Genomic DNA, 15532 nt, shown 5'->3' with positions numbered 1-15532 from the left:
GAGCAGAAAGCCCGATGTGGGGCTCCATCCCAGGACCCTGAGATCATGACCTGAGCCGAAGGCAGAGGCTTTAACCCACTGAGCCACCCAGGTGCCCCCCACTACTGGATTCTTTTGTACTTTAAATTTAGTTGCTTCCTCTCAAACAAAGAACAGGGTAGACACTCTTGGCTTTCTAAGGAATATCTTGTTCCATGACAGAAATAGGGGACTAGAGAGCAGTTCTAAGATAAGATCACTTCTTGTTTTCATCTGGATTCTAAGCAAGATGAGTACATGAAGTATTTTTAATCTATGCGAGGTAGGAGGCACCTGGGTGGCTCAGTCCATTAAGCATCAGCCTTCAGCTCAAATCATGATCCCAGGGTCCTGGGATTGAGCCCTACATCAGGCTTCCTACTCAGCAGTCTCCTTCTCCCTGCCTCTCCTCCTTGCTCTTGCTCTATCGCTCTCAAATAAATTTACAAATAAACAAACAAAAAAACTGTGGGAGGTAGTACATCTTTATCTCATGTGAACATTAGGGTTTTAATTCCCCCCCAGTGGTATATGTATGTATGTATTGCTATCTTTTTATTTTTATTTAAATCCTAGTTAGTTAAAAAATATGTTTTTAGCTGATTACTTTGTACCTTATAATAGCTGAAAGATTGTTCCATCTATTGTCAAATTAATCTTACTTCTCTTTGAAAAGATGTTAAACGGTGGATTGGTTTGGTTGTACAGTTGCCATGATACTTTGGAATGGCGTAACACTTAGCTGCCAGTAAAAAGACTTTCCCATTTCCTGTTCTTGCCATGTGTTAAGCTTTTTTTTTTTTTTTTACCTACACCTTTGCTTGCACAGCCACCTAACATTTCCTTTGAATTCCTTTGGTGATAAATTCACAAAACCAAAGGAGGAATAAGGCAAGCGGAAATCTCCACCCTCCTAAAAATGTAAACTTAATAGAAGAAAAATGCCACTTTTTGTTCACCTTAAATTTACATTTTAACAAAAAAGTAAAATTTAGAAATTCAAATCTAGAAAAATCTGAAGTCCAATTCACCCATATATTCTTTCCTTTTTAAAAAGAATGTCCCGTCTCCAAAAAAGTTACTTTACAAGAATAGTCTTTATTACATGCTTAAATGAACAATCAGTTACACTACCTCATTTACACAATATTAGATCATGTTGTGCTTTCACCTCTTTTTCCATAGCATAAACACAACCAATACTGGGGGTAGGAGGCGTATTACAAAAGCACTATTTAAAAAGGGAAGAAGTTTCGGGACTTACTATTAAATCTCACATTTATCTTTATGCTACATAAACAACAATTAGAAGACATTATTTTTGAAACGAATACTTTTGCAGGAAAATACCTGACTGACATCTTGACCAAATATGAACTACCACTCAGCTCTTTAACAAATTTCCAATAAAAGAGAACTATACACTTGCAACAGATTTTATAATAGTTTATATTTGCACACAAATTCTGCCACATTGTTCAGCACCACCAAAGTAAAATTCTTAAATCTTTCACTGAAAATGAAAAACCCATCCATCACCTGTTCCCAGTAAAACATTGATTCTTCTACAAAATCAGCTGATTTAGTCAGATAGGAACTGAAGTTTGAGAGATGGTCTTTCCAACTTGTGAATTCATCAAATAAAGACCCTTCTAGGAATATAGTGGGACCAAAGAAAATAAGAAGGCTAAGCAGAATGACTACCACAAATAACTGATAAAAGCTCCAGGGAATCTTGCTAATGAATGTACCAGTGTCTTGAGGCAAAGAAAGTTTATCCACATCTACTAATTTTATGTCTTCCCACTGACTGGTATCAAAGTTCTTCATTAAAGGGCTTGTGGGCAAATTAGAAGGAGGTAAAGGAGTTTCCTTGATTACTTTTATTTTCTCTCTGAACTCCTGCATTTGTTGCAGAAATATGATGGGTTCTGACACATCTTTGAAAGCCTCAGCAATGTTAAAGGCCATTCGTTGTTCCTGCAAGATGGTGTTGAGTTTGTTGATCTCTGGGTCATAGGCTTGCATAACTGCAAGTTTCATGGTCTCAAAGTCAGACAGGATTTCATTCTTTTTTTGGTCTAATGTATGTTGTAACTTCTCAAAAAACTCCTTTACTTTATCTGAATCTTTAGTCAGTAACTGTAGAGATTTCCTTTTGCTAGTTTCCAGGGTATCCAAGCGAGAAAGAGCATCTCCTCGACGCCAGGTCTCAAAGCTCTGGAAGAGGGACTCAAAGGCATCTCTTTCCTGAGCATAGGCATCTTCAATAGAACAGAAGACATGCTTGGTGTGATCACCACGAGTAGCACAGATCCCACAAATAAGCTGCATATCAGTCAGGCAGAAAATGTTGAGAGGCTGCCCTAAGTGTCCTTTGCACACTGGCATTTTGGGAGAGATCTTGATCTTGTTATACTTCTCCACAATACCCTTCAGGGAGTAATTAACCTGAAGGCTATTAACTCCAGTAGCTGAAGTTTCCTTACGGCATGTAGGGCACTTGAATGGAGAGGATCTCCACAGGGAATTCCGCACAGTCCCCTCTAAGATCCCTTCTAAGCATTTTTTGCAAAAGTTGTGTGAGCAGGGCAAAACTCGAGGATCATCAAACAGACTGCAACAAATTGGGCATGTGAGATCTTCTTCAAGCAGCTCCATCACATCCTACCACAGAGAAAGAAATATTTTACTCCAGTAATCCCCTCCACTCAGACTAGGTAATAATCAGAAGAAACCATCTTCAGAAGCATTAAAAAATGATCTCTCACAGAAATAACCAGGCAAACAAAGGAAATGAGTGAGAAATTTGGGAAGGGAATGCACACCAAAGCAGATTTAATCTGCTGGGACTAGAACACACTCCTTATTAGCAGGACTCCCTGTACACAAGGCCTTTGTGTGGGCTTTCCAACAACAGTCTTTGGCTGATAGGGTTAGGTCTAGGACAACTGCAAGTTGAGCCAGCAGGACCCAACTGATTGTTTTAAAACAGAAAGCTGACTACTAGCTGTCAGAAACAAAGCTACTCAGTGTCTGAATAGAATGAGCTCTTTAATCTGGGCCCACAATTATAAAATGGTATGCTATTTAAAAGAAAGAAGCACAGAAATATAAATTCAAGCATGCATCTCGTGCAGGCTTTTATTAAAATTTGGCAAATTTTTCTATTTCAGAGGCAAGATTATAATTACTCAAATTGTAAGTAAAAACATGAGAGTTGCAATTCATTCTTCAGAGAATTAAATGACGTTTTCTTTTAAACCACAACTGTCTAATGTGCATCAATTCTCAAAATGTGAGCAGAAATCTGGTGTTCCTAAGACTCTGTTCAAGTCATTTGTGAAGGTCAATACTTTTTTCACAATAATACTGAGATGATATTTGCTTTTGGCACCATGTTGACAATTGTACTGTAAAAGTAATGGTGAGTAGACACTGCTGGAGGCTTAGTGGAAATCAAACAAGGCAAAAGGCAGTACCAAACTGTACTACCAGTTATTGTACTCTTCATTACCACACACCCATGGTATGGGTGGGAGTAGCCAGCTTTATTTAAGAATGTTCTTTATGAAGCACCAAAATTACTCATTTTATTAAATCCTGATCAGTGTCTACATACCTTTTCAATATTTTCAGTGACAAAAAAGGAAGTAAACAAAGCATTTCTGCTCTACCCAACAGATATTGTCTGGAGAAAAAGCACTTTCATGATTGAGTCACAATCTGAACCAGCTGCTTTTTTTTATGGAACATAATTTTATTTGAAAAATAAGTGACATACAGGCTATTTAGACTTAGGTAAAGCAGACATCTACTCAGAAATGAACAAAATAAGCCCTTCACTTCAAGGGAAACATGGTATTTCTGGCCAATGATAAAAGTTAAGTTTTTGAATGAAAGTTAGAATTTTGGAAAACATTTTGCCACGTAAGTGCTTACTTCCCATTAATTATTTTCTAATGAAATAAGTGGTAAATTTAACAAGTGTGGGCTTTTACTCTTTTAGGGGGCCATTACTGTATAATAAAATGTTAGCATTTGGAGATCTGCATTACACAATTAACTAATTAGTTCAGATCATCAACGCATGTTACAAATCATAAAAATCAGGCAAAAGATCAAAAGACCAACACCTTCAATAATATGATTTCAGATTCATATTGCAACTTTTTAAGAAATTACCACTTTTGAGTCTTGGTATAGTATCAAAGAAGATCCACAATTATCAGAAAGGGCTATTAAAATATTCTTCCCTTTACCAACACCAATATTTGGCCTTATACTATCTGTGTAAGGCCAAATATGATCTTTGTATATTTCAACCAAAATAACTTATTTTAACAGGTGTAATGCAGGGACAGATAAAAGACTCGTTATAATCTATTAATAACAATTCATTAAAGAGATCCATAAATATGTAAAGCCATGCCACTCTTCTCACAACTTTTGAAAATGTTATTTTTCACAAATTATGTTACATGTAATAGGTTTATCTATATCTATCTATCTATATATATGGATTCTCAGTTTTTAAAGAGTATAGTCATCCAGAGACAAAAAAATATTTGAGATTCCTGATCTAGATACCACTTTTCAGCTCATTTATTGTTTTTAAATGTACATATTAAAACTTCTATCTTTAAAGTTTTAAATCCAAATATAGTGCTGTGTCCTCATTCAGCTTACTAAGGGACAAAATTATGTCACATTACCACCAAACTAATAAATAAAAGAGGGTCTAATAATCTACAGATCATCTTATAATGAAAAATGAGTAAATAAATTTTAGCAGTAATTTTAAGTCACAATCAGAGCTATAATCTAGAAGATAAATTTTATTTAAAAGATTAGCTGAGTTTGGGGCACCTGGGTGGCTCAGTGGGTTGAGCCGCTGCCTTCGGCTCGGGTCATGATCTCAGGGTCCTGGGATCGAGTCCCGCATCGGGCTCTCTGCTCAGCAGGGAGCCTGGTTCCCTCTCTCTCTCTCTGCCTGCCTCTCCGACTACTTGTGATTTCTCTCTGTCAAATAAATAAAAAAAAAAAAAAAAAAAAAAAAAAGATTAGCTGAGTTTGGGCACCTGGGTGGCTCAGTGGGTTAAAGCCTCTGCCTTCAGCTCAGGTCATGATCTCAGGGTCCTGGGATCAAGCCCTGCATTGGGCTCTCTGCTTAGCGGGGAACCTGCTTCCCTTCCCCTCTCTCTCTGCCCGCCTCTCTGCCTACTTGTGATCTCTGTCAAACAAATAAATAAATAAATAAATAATCTTTAAAAAAAAAAAAAATTAGCTGAGTTTGCGAGGATAATTAATTTAGGGCTTTACATTAAGTTTTGAGAGACAGATGTATAATAAATTGTAATAAAATTATATGCAGAATTAAAACAAAGAATATTCTGTCAAATTTAATGTCAAAAGGCAAAAATATGTGATGAGCTTATTTTTCAGAACAATCTTTTGTGACATAAGAAATCATAAGACCTTTTAAAAGTATTGGGAGGAGAATGGCTATACAGACTGGATGGAGTTAGTGTTCTAAGAGAAGTTATCAAGCAGTTATAAAACATTCTGCCTCTGGGGATGCCTGGGCGGGTCTGTTAGTTAAGTGTCTTCCTTCAGCTCAGGTCATGATCCTACGGTCTTGGAATTGAACCCTGTATCAAGCCCCCACATCAGGCTCCCGGCTCAGTAGAGTCTGCCTCTCCTTCTCCCTCTGCTGCTGCTGCCCGTGCTTGTGCTTGCTCGCTCTCTGTCAAATAAACAAAATTTTAAAATTCTGACTCTAGAACAGAGAAAGAAAACATTTGCTGATCCTGCTGTTAGTTCTGCTGTTAGTTCTGTTTTATATTTTTATCATCTCCACTGTTATCTTCTTTCACCTAAGAATTCCATGCTAAAACTATAGAGTCTGGAGAAGGAAGTAGAAACAGGAAAGTAACAGGGGGCAGCATTCAATAAAGTAAACTCATTTACTCATTCTTGCAAGGTTAATATTCCCATAGAATTTTATACAATCATATTAAATAAATAGGAAAAATAAAGAATACCAAGTGGTTGGGATGCAGTGGGGAAAAAATGGGCACCCAAGGCAAACAAACTTTGAGGAAAACTAAAAAAGATACTGCAATAGGGGCCAGAAAGAATTTCAAGGCAATCAAGTATGAAAAAATAAACAGGAAAATGTCATACATAGAAAAATTTATTAGTAAACAGTCATCCCAAAGCCATAATCACCTTATAGCTCTGAAAATTAATCAGAGGAAAAGAGCAAAAAAACCACTTAGAAAGCCCCTTTCTAAAAATCTGCATCAAGGGCCACCTGGGTGGTTCAGTTGCTTAAGCAACTGACCCTTGATTTCTGCTCAGATCATGATCTCAAGAGTCCTGAGATCAAGACACCCCCATGAGGATCCTTGCTCAGTAGGAAGTTTTTTTGTCTCCCTCTTCCTCTGCTCCTCTGCCCCTCCTCTAGCATTCTTTCACTCTCAAATCTTTTTATTTTATTTTATTTTTGACAGAGACAGTGAGAGAGGGAATACAAGCAGGGGAAGCAGGAGAGGGAGAGGCATGCTTCCCTCGGAGCAGGGAGCCCAATGTGGGGCTCGATCCCAGGACGCTGGGATCATGACCCTAGCCGAAGGCAGGCACTTAACGACTAAACCACCCAGGCACCCCTCAAATCTTTTTTGAAAAATAAAAATTACATCAAAATTCTGGTGGATCCAGATGCAGCTTACAAATTTTGGTTTATAATTTAAAGATTCTTATTTCTGTTGACTTTAAAGCTAAACATTTTCTTTTCTTCTCTTTATATTCAAAACTTTCTCTGTGAAATTAATGTGACCACTCCCACAGCCAACTTTCAGAGAAAACTGAAACAGCCGAATCCAAAAAACCATAGAAAGTTTGTTGCCTCAAAAGTTTTCAAGGAAAATATGTCACTAATAAGGTTTTTAGGCTCACTAAGTGAAGAGTATACTTTGCAATAAAGGAACTTAGAGATCCTTTTCTTAAAGTGTGGCTAACGGGGGTATGGAGACGGTGGTTGAGTTACGGACATTGGGGAGGGTATGTGCTATGGTGAGTGCTGTGAAATATGTAAGCCTGACGATTCACAGACCTGTACCCCTGGGGCAAATAATACATTATATGTTAACAAAAATAAAAAATTTTTTTAAAGTATGGCTAACATAAAAATCTGAAGAAGTCAATAAAACATACTCCTTTGTAGGTACTAAGGTACATATCCCCTCTTTTCTATAGCTAATTTTTGTTACCAGTATAGAAGTCAAGAAACTATGTAAACAAAATTATTCCTCTCCAGTAATAAAACTTCAACTTAAGCACTGTCAAGTTCAGTGTACAACAGCAAACACATTTCCAAGATTCTTTTTTTCCTTTGAATGTGTTTCTGAAAACCAAGAAAGTCTAAATTTTGAAGCACAGAAATCCATTTTACCCACTAATTAGAAATTTCCCAAGTTTTATACCAACCAAGTAGCAAATATATAATTATCTACCACCTCTCATTTTCAACCTCATTTTCCTGCCATATGTGTATTTTTAAATATACTTTTAATTTACATACAATAAAATTCACTCTTTGGTATACAATTCTGTGAGTTTTGACAAACACATGATTGTATAACACCACCAGATTTATTTTTAGGCAAATATTCATGATATCTGCACTCAAGGAAGACTAAAAAAACTCTTCTACCTTGAGTGGGTATATAGCAACAAGTCTCTACAAATGAAAATTGAAACATGATAACCAGAATATTAAAAATGGAAAAGTCAATACTTAAAAAGGGAAGTAGTCTTAAAATAAAAAGCAAAACCTATATATGTGTATTAGACTTCTCTCTCCTAGAAGTCCCTTGCTTTTAAATGATCAACTCAAAGACTATAATGCAAAAGGTGCTCATTTGTTCACTCGAAGTTAATTTTAATTAAAAAAACTAGTCAAACTTCCCTATTAAGCCATTGAATTTAATAGTAAGAATATAAAGTTGTTCAAGATATTACCCATTATTTCCTTCCAAATCCCATTAGAGAACAAAAAGAAAAGTTAATAATACTTTGTATCTTAAGGATTTAAATCAAATTTCCATCCTGCTCTGAGGCCTCTCTGGATTCAGGAATTCCAAAGTAGATACCTAATAAGAAACATAACATAACAGGGGCGCCTGGGAGGCTCAGGGGGTTAAGCCTCTGCCTTTGGCTCAAGTCATGATCGCAGGGTCCTGGGAATAGAGCCCTACATCCAGCTCTCTGCCTGCCTCTCTGCCTACTTGTGATCTCTATGTGTTAAACAAGTAAAAATCAAGAAGAAAAAAAAAAGAAACTACATAGCAAATATTGAAACATACCTCATAGACAAAACTAAATTATGCAAACCTCTACTAAACTGGGAGCCACAATTTCTTTCCTGAAGCAATGCTTGGAATAAAAGGATTGCTTTTTTTAAAGCATTTCCTCTCAGCATATTAATTTCTTTTCAAGAAGTTTACTGTATTCTGCTAGTATGAGATCCACTAGTAATGCTTTCTTGAAACTTAGGGTCAAGTTACTGAATCTAGATAGAGGATGTCAGGATATTTATTGTAGTTTTTTAAAAATTTTCTGTATATTTGAAAATTTTCACAAAAAATTCTTTTCTTCTTTAGGAAAAAACTAAAAAGGGAGACCAATTATAAGAAAACCATACAGAACTTAAAAAGCAAAACTTCAGAAGCATTAGCTAAGTATGATAAGCTTTAAAGAGCTTGATCTGCTACAGTATTGTTTTCTTTTATAAAATAAAAAAATGTATTAAAAGAATCTCGATCCAGGTCTGTGAGGCTGACATACTCATCTGATCTTAGACAGTGGCCTTTGACAAACCACAGACGTACTGCAGTTTCTCTCCTCATTACACAGTTGTTTTGAAAGTCAATAATGTATGAAAATTATTTACAAAATATGTAAGTGTTCTGTATCAATGTGTTATTACACTTTATTTTGGCTTTTAGAGACTGTTCCATAACTTACATGATCAAAACAGGATAAAGTGAGTTGAAGAATCTCAAAAAAGGATTATGGAAGATAGAGTGTCTAAAATAGCCTGTCTAATTCTTATGCAGCTCCTGCAAACACAACATAAAAGTTACTTATATGTCAATGTAAGACAGTAAGAAACTTCCGTTTTTTGGCATTATCCCAGAATTAGTAGTTTCTAGGGTATTTACAGTAGTAAAACGTTTTAGACTATGATAACATTCTCGGAAACATAAAAACCAGGTCATTATCCTTACTACTTAATCCAGACCACTCAAAAAAATGTGTTTTTTTTCCTTTCCTTCATTCTCTTTTCTGAACCACGATTGACTTTCCTTTATTTATTCTCTTAACTCATCATACTGCCCATGTCAAGGTATATAGTCTTTTGATTTCCTCCTATTCTTTCCTTATCCCCTACCTGCCCCTTTACCTTATCTTTCTTCCCCCTTTTTTTCCCTTATGTCTCTTGATAATTATCCCAGCTATTATTCCACAGCATTATGTCAATAGGATTTTAGGACAATAGCTCCATCAGATATCCCTATCCCACCTCTGCACAAATGTCAAGAAATCTGGGGGAGGATGTCTGGCTGGCTTGGTCAGTAGAGCATGCATCCTTGATCTCAGGATCATAAATTTGAGCCCCATGTTGGACGGAGAGGTTATTTAAATTTTTTTTTAATTTAGCAACAAAAAATCCCCACAGAAGTCTGTGTGATTTCCACACGGTGTTGAAGGCTATTCTCTCCCACCCATTTTAGGGCATTGGAAATCCATTTGATAAAATCACCAGGTGAAATCCATTTGAATAAGTCTGAATTTGAGGAAAACATATATATAGACTAAGTTATTTTCCTGCTCTGGTACCAAACAGATTCAGATCTTTACCTTTACCTGTGAAAGAGTCCCAGTTAAGCTGGAACTAATGACTTCTGGAAAGGTCAAACCAGAAATGTCTGGTCTCTCTTCTCCTAAATAAATACAAGCGAGTTTAATTAAGATAGAAAATTTTTACCCCTAAAACAACTTCTTATTTTATGACTATAAATTTGGCAATCATTATTGGTTGGTATCTTATAAAAAGTCTCCATCATCTAAATCTGTATTTCAGGTTAATGCCAGCTTTCAGAAGTACTATCAAAGTCTATCATTTGGTAGGTAGCTAGCTGGATTCATCTAGATAACTGAGGTTACTTATATATAATACCGTAGAGGGGAAAAGAGGCATTTTGTAGATATATATAAGCACTACTTACCAACTAATAAGAACTTACTTCTGAGATGTCTGTTGGAAATGTAATTAGTTTAAACAAAGGTCCTTTTGCTCAGTGTAGAATTATGTATACATCTCATTCTAAAGTAAATGTGGGCTACGGGCTACAGAATATATTAAGGAGAAAGCCAATTGTGCTAAACTTGAGCAATTTTTAGGTTGGCTATATTATATATACTATGTTGGCACTCCTCGCTCATATTCAATACCACAAATATGCAGGGTGAATAAAAAAGCTCCTAATGGAGTTACAATGGGGAACCTGGCTATTGCAGTAGAATATACTTGTGGCACTAATGACATAGGAAAAACAATAATTTAAACAGTTAACAAAAAATTTGCAGTTCAACTCTTCCTTAGTAGTATGTCTTCATCTATAATGGAAATGAATTTATTTTTAAAAAGTTTATAGGAAATTGCTTTATAGAAGGCTTAATGGATTCTGTATGTCAGAGGATGCCTGTATTTGGTTAACTATTTTGAGAAGTGGGGATAGCACTCTATTCTTCAGTACCATTCTAGTATCCAGAGTTCAAGGCCAAGGTAATGAAGATGGCAGTGTTTTTGTTGAGTAACAAGAATGAATAATCCAATGACCTAATGATATTTAAAAAGATAAAATATAAGCCAAAACTCAATTCCTGCCCTAAATTCAGAAGTATAGCACATTTATAAAGATATTATTCCTGTAAAAGGCATGATAAATGCCTTATAAAAAGGACACAGAAAGTTGACACCATACTGAAGTTAGAGAGGTTATCCAAGCAACCAACTTTTATGTTTTTCTTAAACTAGAAAAGTAATTTGTGAGTACAGAAAATTCAGAAAATACAGGGGAGAAATCACCTATAATCACATCAGCAAGGAATAACCATTATTATTTATTTTTTCCAATCTTGTGTGTGTTGTGTTTGTGTACATACCTATTTTAACAAAACTGGTAGCTTCACACTATTTTGTATCCACCATTTTTCACTTTATTACATATATTTTACCTATTGTTACATATTCTTCTAAAATGTGATAGTCCATCTTACGGATATGCTCTTACTGGCTATAAGTCTTTTTGGGTTATAACATTTAAATGAACATCTTGCAGAAAAGGTCTACAGCTCTGATTATTTCCTTAGACGGTTCCTTTAAGTGTACTGTTAGGCATGTCAATGAGAAGAATTTTAGGACCTTGAAAAGATTACCAGGTTTCTCTCAAGAACAGGTATACCAGTTTATGAACTCTAACTAATGATGTATGAGTGCCCTACTTCTCCATGCAGTTCCTGATCTTACAACAGAACCTATTTTTATAGTTTAGTTAAAAAAAAAAAAAAAAAAGAATAAGGCATACATTTTTACCATACCTACCCAAATTTAAAATATAAAACAGTTTGGGGAGCCTGGGTGGCTCAGTGGGTTAAAGCCTCTGCTTTCGGCTCAGGTCATGATCCCAGGATCCTGGGATCGAGCCCCTCATCGGGCTCTGCTCAGCAAGGAGCCTGCTTTCCTTCCTCTCTCTCTGCCTGCCTCTCTACCTACCTGTGATCTCTTGTCAAATGAATTAAAAAAAAAAAAAAAATTAAAATATAAAACAGTTTAAGGCAGTTAATATGTATTTAGGATTACCAATATGTATAGGGAATATACGGTAATAAAAGTTATGGAGTAGGAATAAAAGAGAAGTACTGGGTCTAGGGGTGCCCGGGTGGCCCAGTGGGTTAAAGTTTTGCCTTTGGCTCAGGTCATGGTCCCAGGGTCCTGGGATGGAGCCCCACATCGGGCTCTGTGCTCAGCTGGGAGCCTGCTTCCCTTCCTCTCTGTCTGCCTGCCTCTCTGCCTACTTGTGATCTCTGTCTATCAAATAAATAAATAAAATATTAAAAAAAAAAAGTACTTGGTCTAAAAGTATCTTAGAGACTACCTAGAAAAGACCTAACTTTATAACTGAAAAAACTGAAGCCCCCTGCTCCAAAAATGGAGCTTTCCCAATTATACACAGCAAGCTAGGCATAGGACCTGAGTTTCCCAATTCTTAGGCTTTTAGCATGATCCAGAAAGTGGATCAAAAATTCAGTGTTCTCATAAAATGGAGAAGTTTAATCATGGCTCTCTAAATCCCTTCTAAAATTTTATGATTTTTACAAACTAGGCTATAACAGGCTCTCTAGTAGAGGAAATAGAGCACTGAACCTGTCTCTGAATATCTAACTTAATTTAAGCAAGAGTTTTAGCCTCCATATAATGAGGATTTTTTTTTTTAAAGATTTTATTTATTTATTTGACAGAGAGAAATTACAAGTACACTGAGAGGCAGGCAGAGAGAGAGAGAGAGAAGGAAGCAGGTTCCCTGCTGAGCACAGAGCCCGACGCGGGACTCGATCCCAGGACCCTGAGATCATGACCTGAGCCGAAGGCAGCGGCTTAACCCACTGAGCCACCCAGGCGCCCCCATATAATGCGGATTTTTACATTATCGACCTCATCCTCATCATAGAAGATTAAGTAATGAGTGCCAGTTTTGTAAATTGCTAAACTATATAAAATATAAGATGGATGGATTACAGTTGTGAACAAATACACAAAATGCAAGTTCACATTTAAAGTGTTATTTTAGAGCATGAGTATATTAACCAAGAAAGGTCCTGAAAGAGAACTGGACTCTTGAACTACAATTTCATGAAAAGTTAAAGCCATTATATAGGATACCACATACAAAGCACTTTCCCAGAAATGGGCATATCTGAACATAGCTGTGGTACAAGTTAAGACCAGGTAACCATAATTACAAGTTAAGACCAGGTACATAAATGTACAGAATGGAAAGAATAACCTGGTGTTATGTAAGAACTTACCAGGGAGGTTTAGTATCTCAGCTAGTGCAAAGAAGAAGGTGTTTTTTTTTGTTTTGTTTTTTTGTTTTTTTAAAGATTTTATTTATTTATTTGACAGAGAGAGATCACAAGTAGGCAGAGAGGCAGGCATAGAGAGAGAGAGAGGAGGAAGCAGACTCCCTGCCAAGCAGAGAGCCCGATGCGGGACTCGATCCCAAGACCCTGAGATCATGACCTGAGCCGAAGGCAGCGGCTTAACCCACTGAGCCACCCAGGCGCCCCAAGAAGGTGTTTTTAAGAAAAAGAGAGCCTTAAGAAATGTCTCTTCTCATTGCATAAGACAGAAATACAACCAGTTAATCAACTGCTCCATCAAGTTCTACCAGGAGTGGCTATGTAAATGAAATTCTGCTTTTAAAATAGCTATTGTATAAAAGTCTCTAGAGTTAGAAAACTCAGTATTTGTACAAGTCCTAGCAGCATGGTAGGGGAGAAGGGAAAAAAAACAACTTAGGGGCGCCTAGGTGGCTCAGTGGGTTCAAGCCTCTGCTTTCGGCTCAGGTCACGATCGCGGGGTCCTAGGATCGAGCCCCGCATTGGCCTTTCTGCTAGGCGGGGAGCCTGCTTCCTCCTCTCTCTCTGCCTGTCTCTCAGCCTACTTGTGATCTCTGTCAAATAAATAAATAAAATCTTTTAAAAAAAAAATCTTAAAAAAAAAAATGCTACCGAGGCATCTCTTTTCTTTCTCATTATAAATCTGTGTACTGCAATATTTGTAGAATAACTGCTACATAAAAATTTTCCAAATACTGAATCTATTCTTCTGAGTTTTGAAAAAATATGAAAAGGACAGAGACCACCCATGAGGACCGAACACAGTTGAATTTTGCATGGTTATTCTACACTTAGTTGAATTTTGCATGGTTCTCGGCCTTAAAAAAACTGGGTGCTTTTTTGGTTTCTTAATGCAGGGAGAAGTATTGTAGTTTACCTCTGTCCCCTGCGAGCAGGTGTATTCGTCAGGGTCACTATTTCCCAGGACAAAGCAATCAGGTTTGGGTTTTTTTCTCACGTTTTGATCGACAATCGAGACTACTGCAAAGAAAGAACAAAGAAGCCAGTAGTATGCATTTATTTACACAGGACCCTTAGTCTTGATCCTCAAATTTTTTCAGTCGTCCCCCACAAATAAAGCCAGCGTGCTAGGTAGGACCTGGTGAAAAAGCCAGGAGCATGGCTGGAGATCTTTGTGCAGTACTAAGGAGCTTCCCGGTTAGGGCGCCCTCCCCCGACGCCAAGGCACCTCCCCATATTCGGTGCCAGAAAGTGGCTGAGCGCTCCGATTTAGGATTCATGGTCGCCTTTTCTTTCGTAGGCGATTTCGAGGCTCTGGCCGTGAAGCCGGGCATAATCGGTAGCGGAGCAGGTTTTCTGGAGCAGACACGCTGCACCGGCCAGGCGGACGCCCCCTGCACGCCGCTGCAATTCACCCCTGTTCCAGTGCCCAGCTGGCTTCCGCCGTGCATCTGGGAGTGGAGCTCACACTGAGCTCTCCGCCAGCCCCCCACCCACGCAGGTCGCTGTCCTGCCAGGGCAAGTCCCCATCCTCGCAGCAGCCCCGAGGATCACCCCCCCTTCCCTGAGAGGGACCCGGCGGGTACTTATCTCGGACCTCGGGGGCCCCGCCTGGAGCCCTGCGGTCGTCTGTCCTCCACCCGCGGGAAGCACGCGCTACCGGCTGGGCACGGCTGCAAAATGGACTCGCGGCGCAAGCCGTGCCCCGCCCCAGCGCCCTCCCCTCCCGGCACCTCGGCCCGCCTCCTCGGCCGGGCTTCGCCTTTGTTCCGTCTCCCGAGTTTCGCCTTCCCCACGGTGGGGGTGGGAGTGGGGAGGGGCAGTGGGTGAGGTGAGGCGGGAGTCCTTCCGGTGTCAACAACCGTCACCAATAACCGGCGCCGCCCGCGGTGCGGCTGGAAGGGGGCAGGGTCCCGGGCTGCTTGGTTTTCTCCCTTGCAGAGGGGCGGCGCGGAGCGCGGAGCGCGGTACCGGATCCGGCGGAGCCCGGGCGCTGGGCGGCTGACGGCGTTCGCTAGGACGCGGGCGCTGTGCCTGACGGAGCGCGGGCAACCAGAGGCGGCGCCACCCGGGAAGAAAGCTGGCGCGCAACAAGATGGTTGGGTTTGGATTGTTGTACTTTTTTTTTTGTTCGTTGCATTTTTAGGAACAAAAAAAAAAGCCCAACCCTTCACACCACTTCATCTGCATCTCTCAAGACCAGAAACCCAGCCACAGTGGCTTGGAGGGATGGAGACAGCTTTCTGCCTGACACCCCACAACTCGGGTTGGGTGGGATGGCCATTCCTCTTGGGACCAACGC

General features: G+C 38.8%; 1 protein-coding gene across 3 annotated transcripts in view; it reads right to left on the bottom strand.

Moving 5' to 3' along the window:
- Window positions 1–809: 809 nt before the first annotated feature.
- TRIM13 (tripartite motif containing 13) overlaps window positions 810–15532 on the bottom strand; it is a 42130-nt gene continuing 27407 nt past the window's right edge. For 2 of the 3 annotated variants that reach the window (XM_032315055.1, XM_032315057.1), the window contains exons 3-4: window positions 14147–14250; window positions 810–2685 (exon numbers count right to left, since the gene is read on the bottom strand). In XM_032315055.1, the coding sequence (XP_032170946.1) occupies window positions 1456–2679 (1224 nt within the window). In that variant the 5' untranslated portion in view covers window positions 2680–2685; window positions 14147–14250 and the 3' untranslated portion in view covers window positions 810–1455. Of the gene's footprint in view, window positions 2686–14146; window positions 14251–14827; window positions 14933–15532 lie in introns of those variants that run through there. The other variant, XM_032315058.1, reaches the window with a different exon arrangement.

The sequence above is a fragment of the Mustela erminea genome, chromosome 15, assembly GCF_009829155.1.
Source record: "Mustela erminea isolate mMusErm1 chromosome 15, mMusErm1.Pri, whole genome shotgun sequence".
In the NCBI taxonomy this organism is placed as follows: Eukaryota; Metazoa; Chordata; class Mammalia; order Carnivora; family Mustelidae; genus Mustela; species Mustela erminea.
The sequence above is the reverse complement of the archived record's forward strand: the minus strand, read 5'-3'. Positions and strand labels throughout refer to the sequence as shown.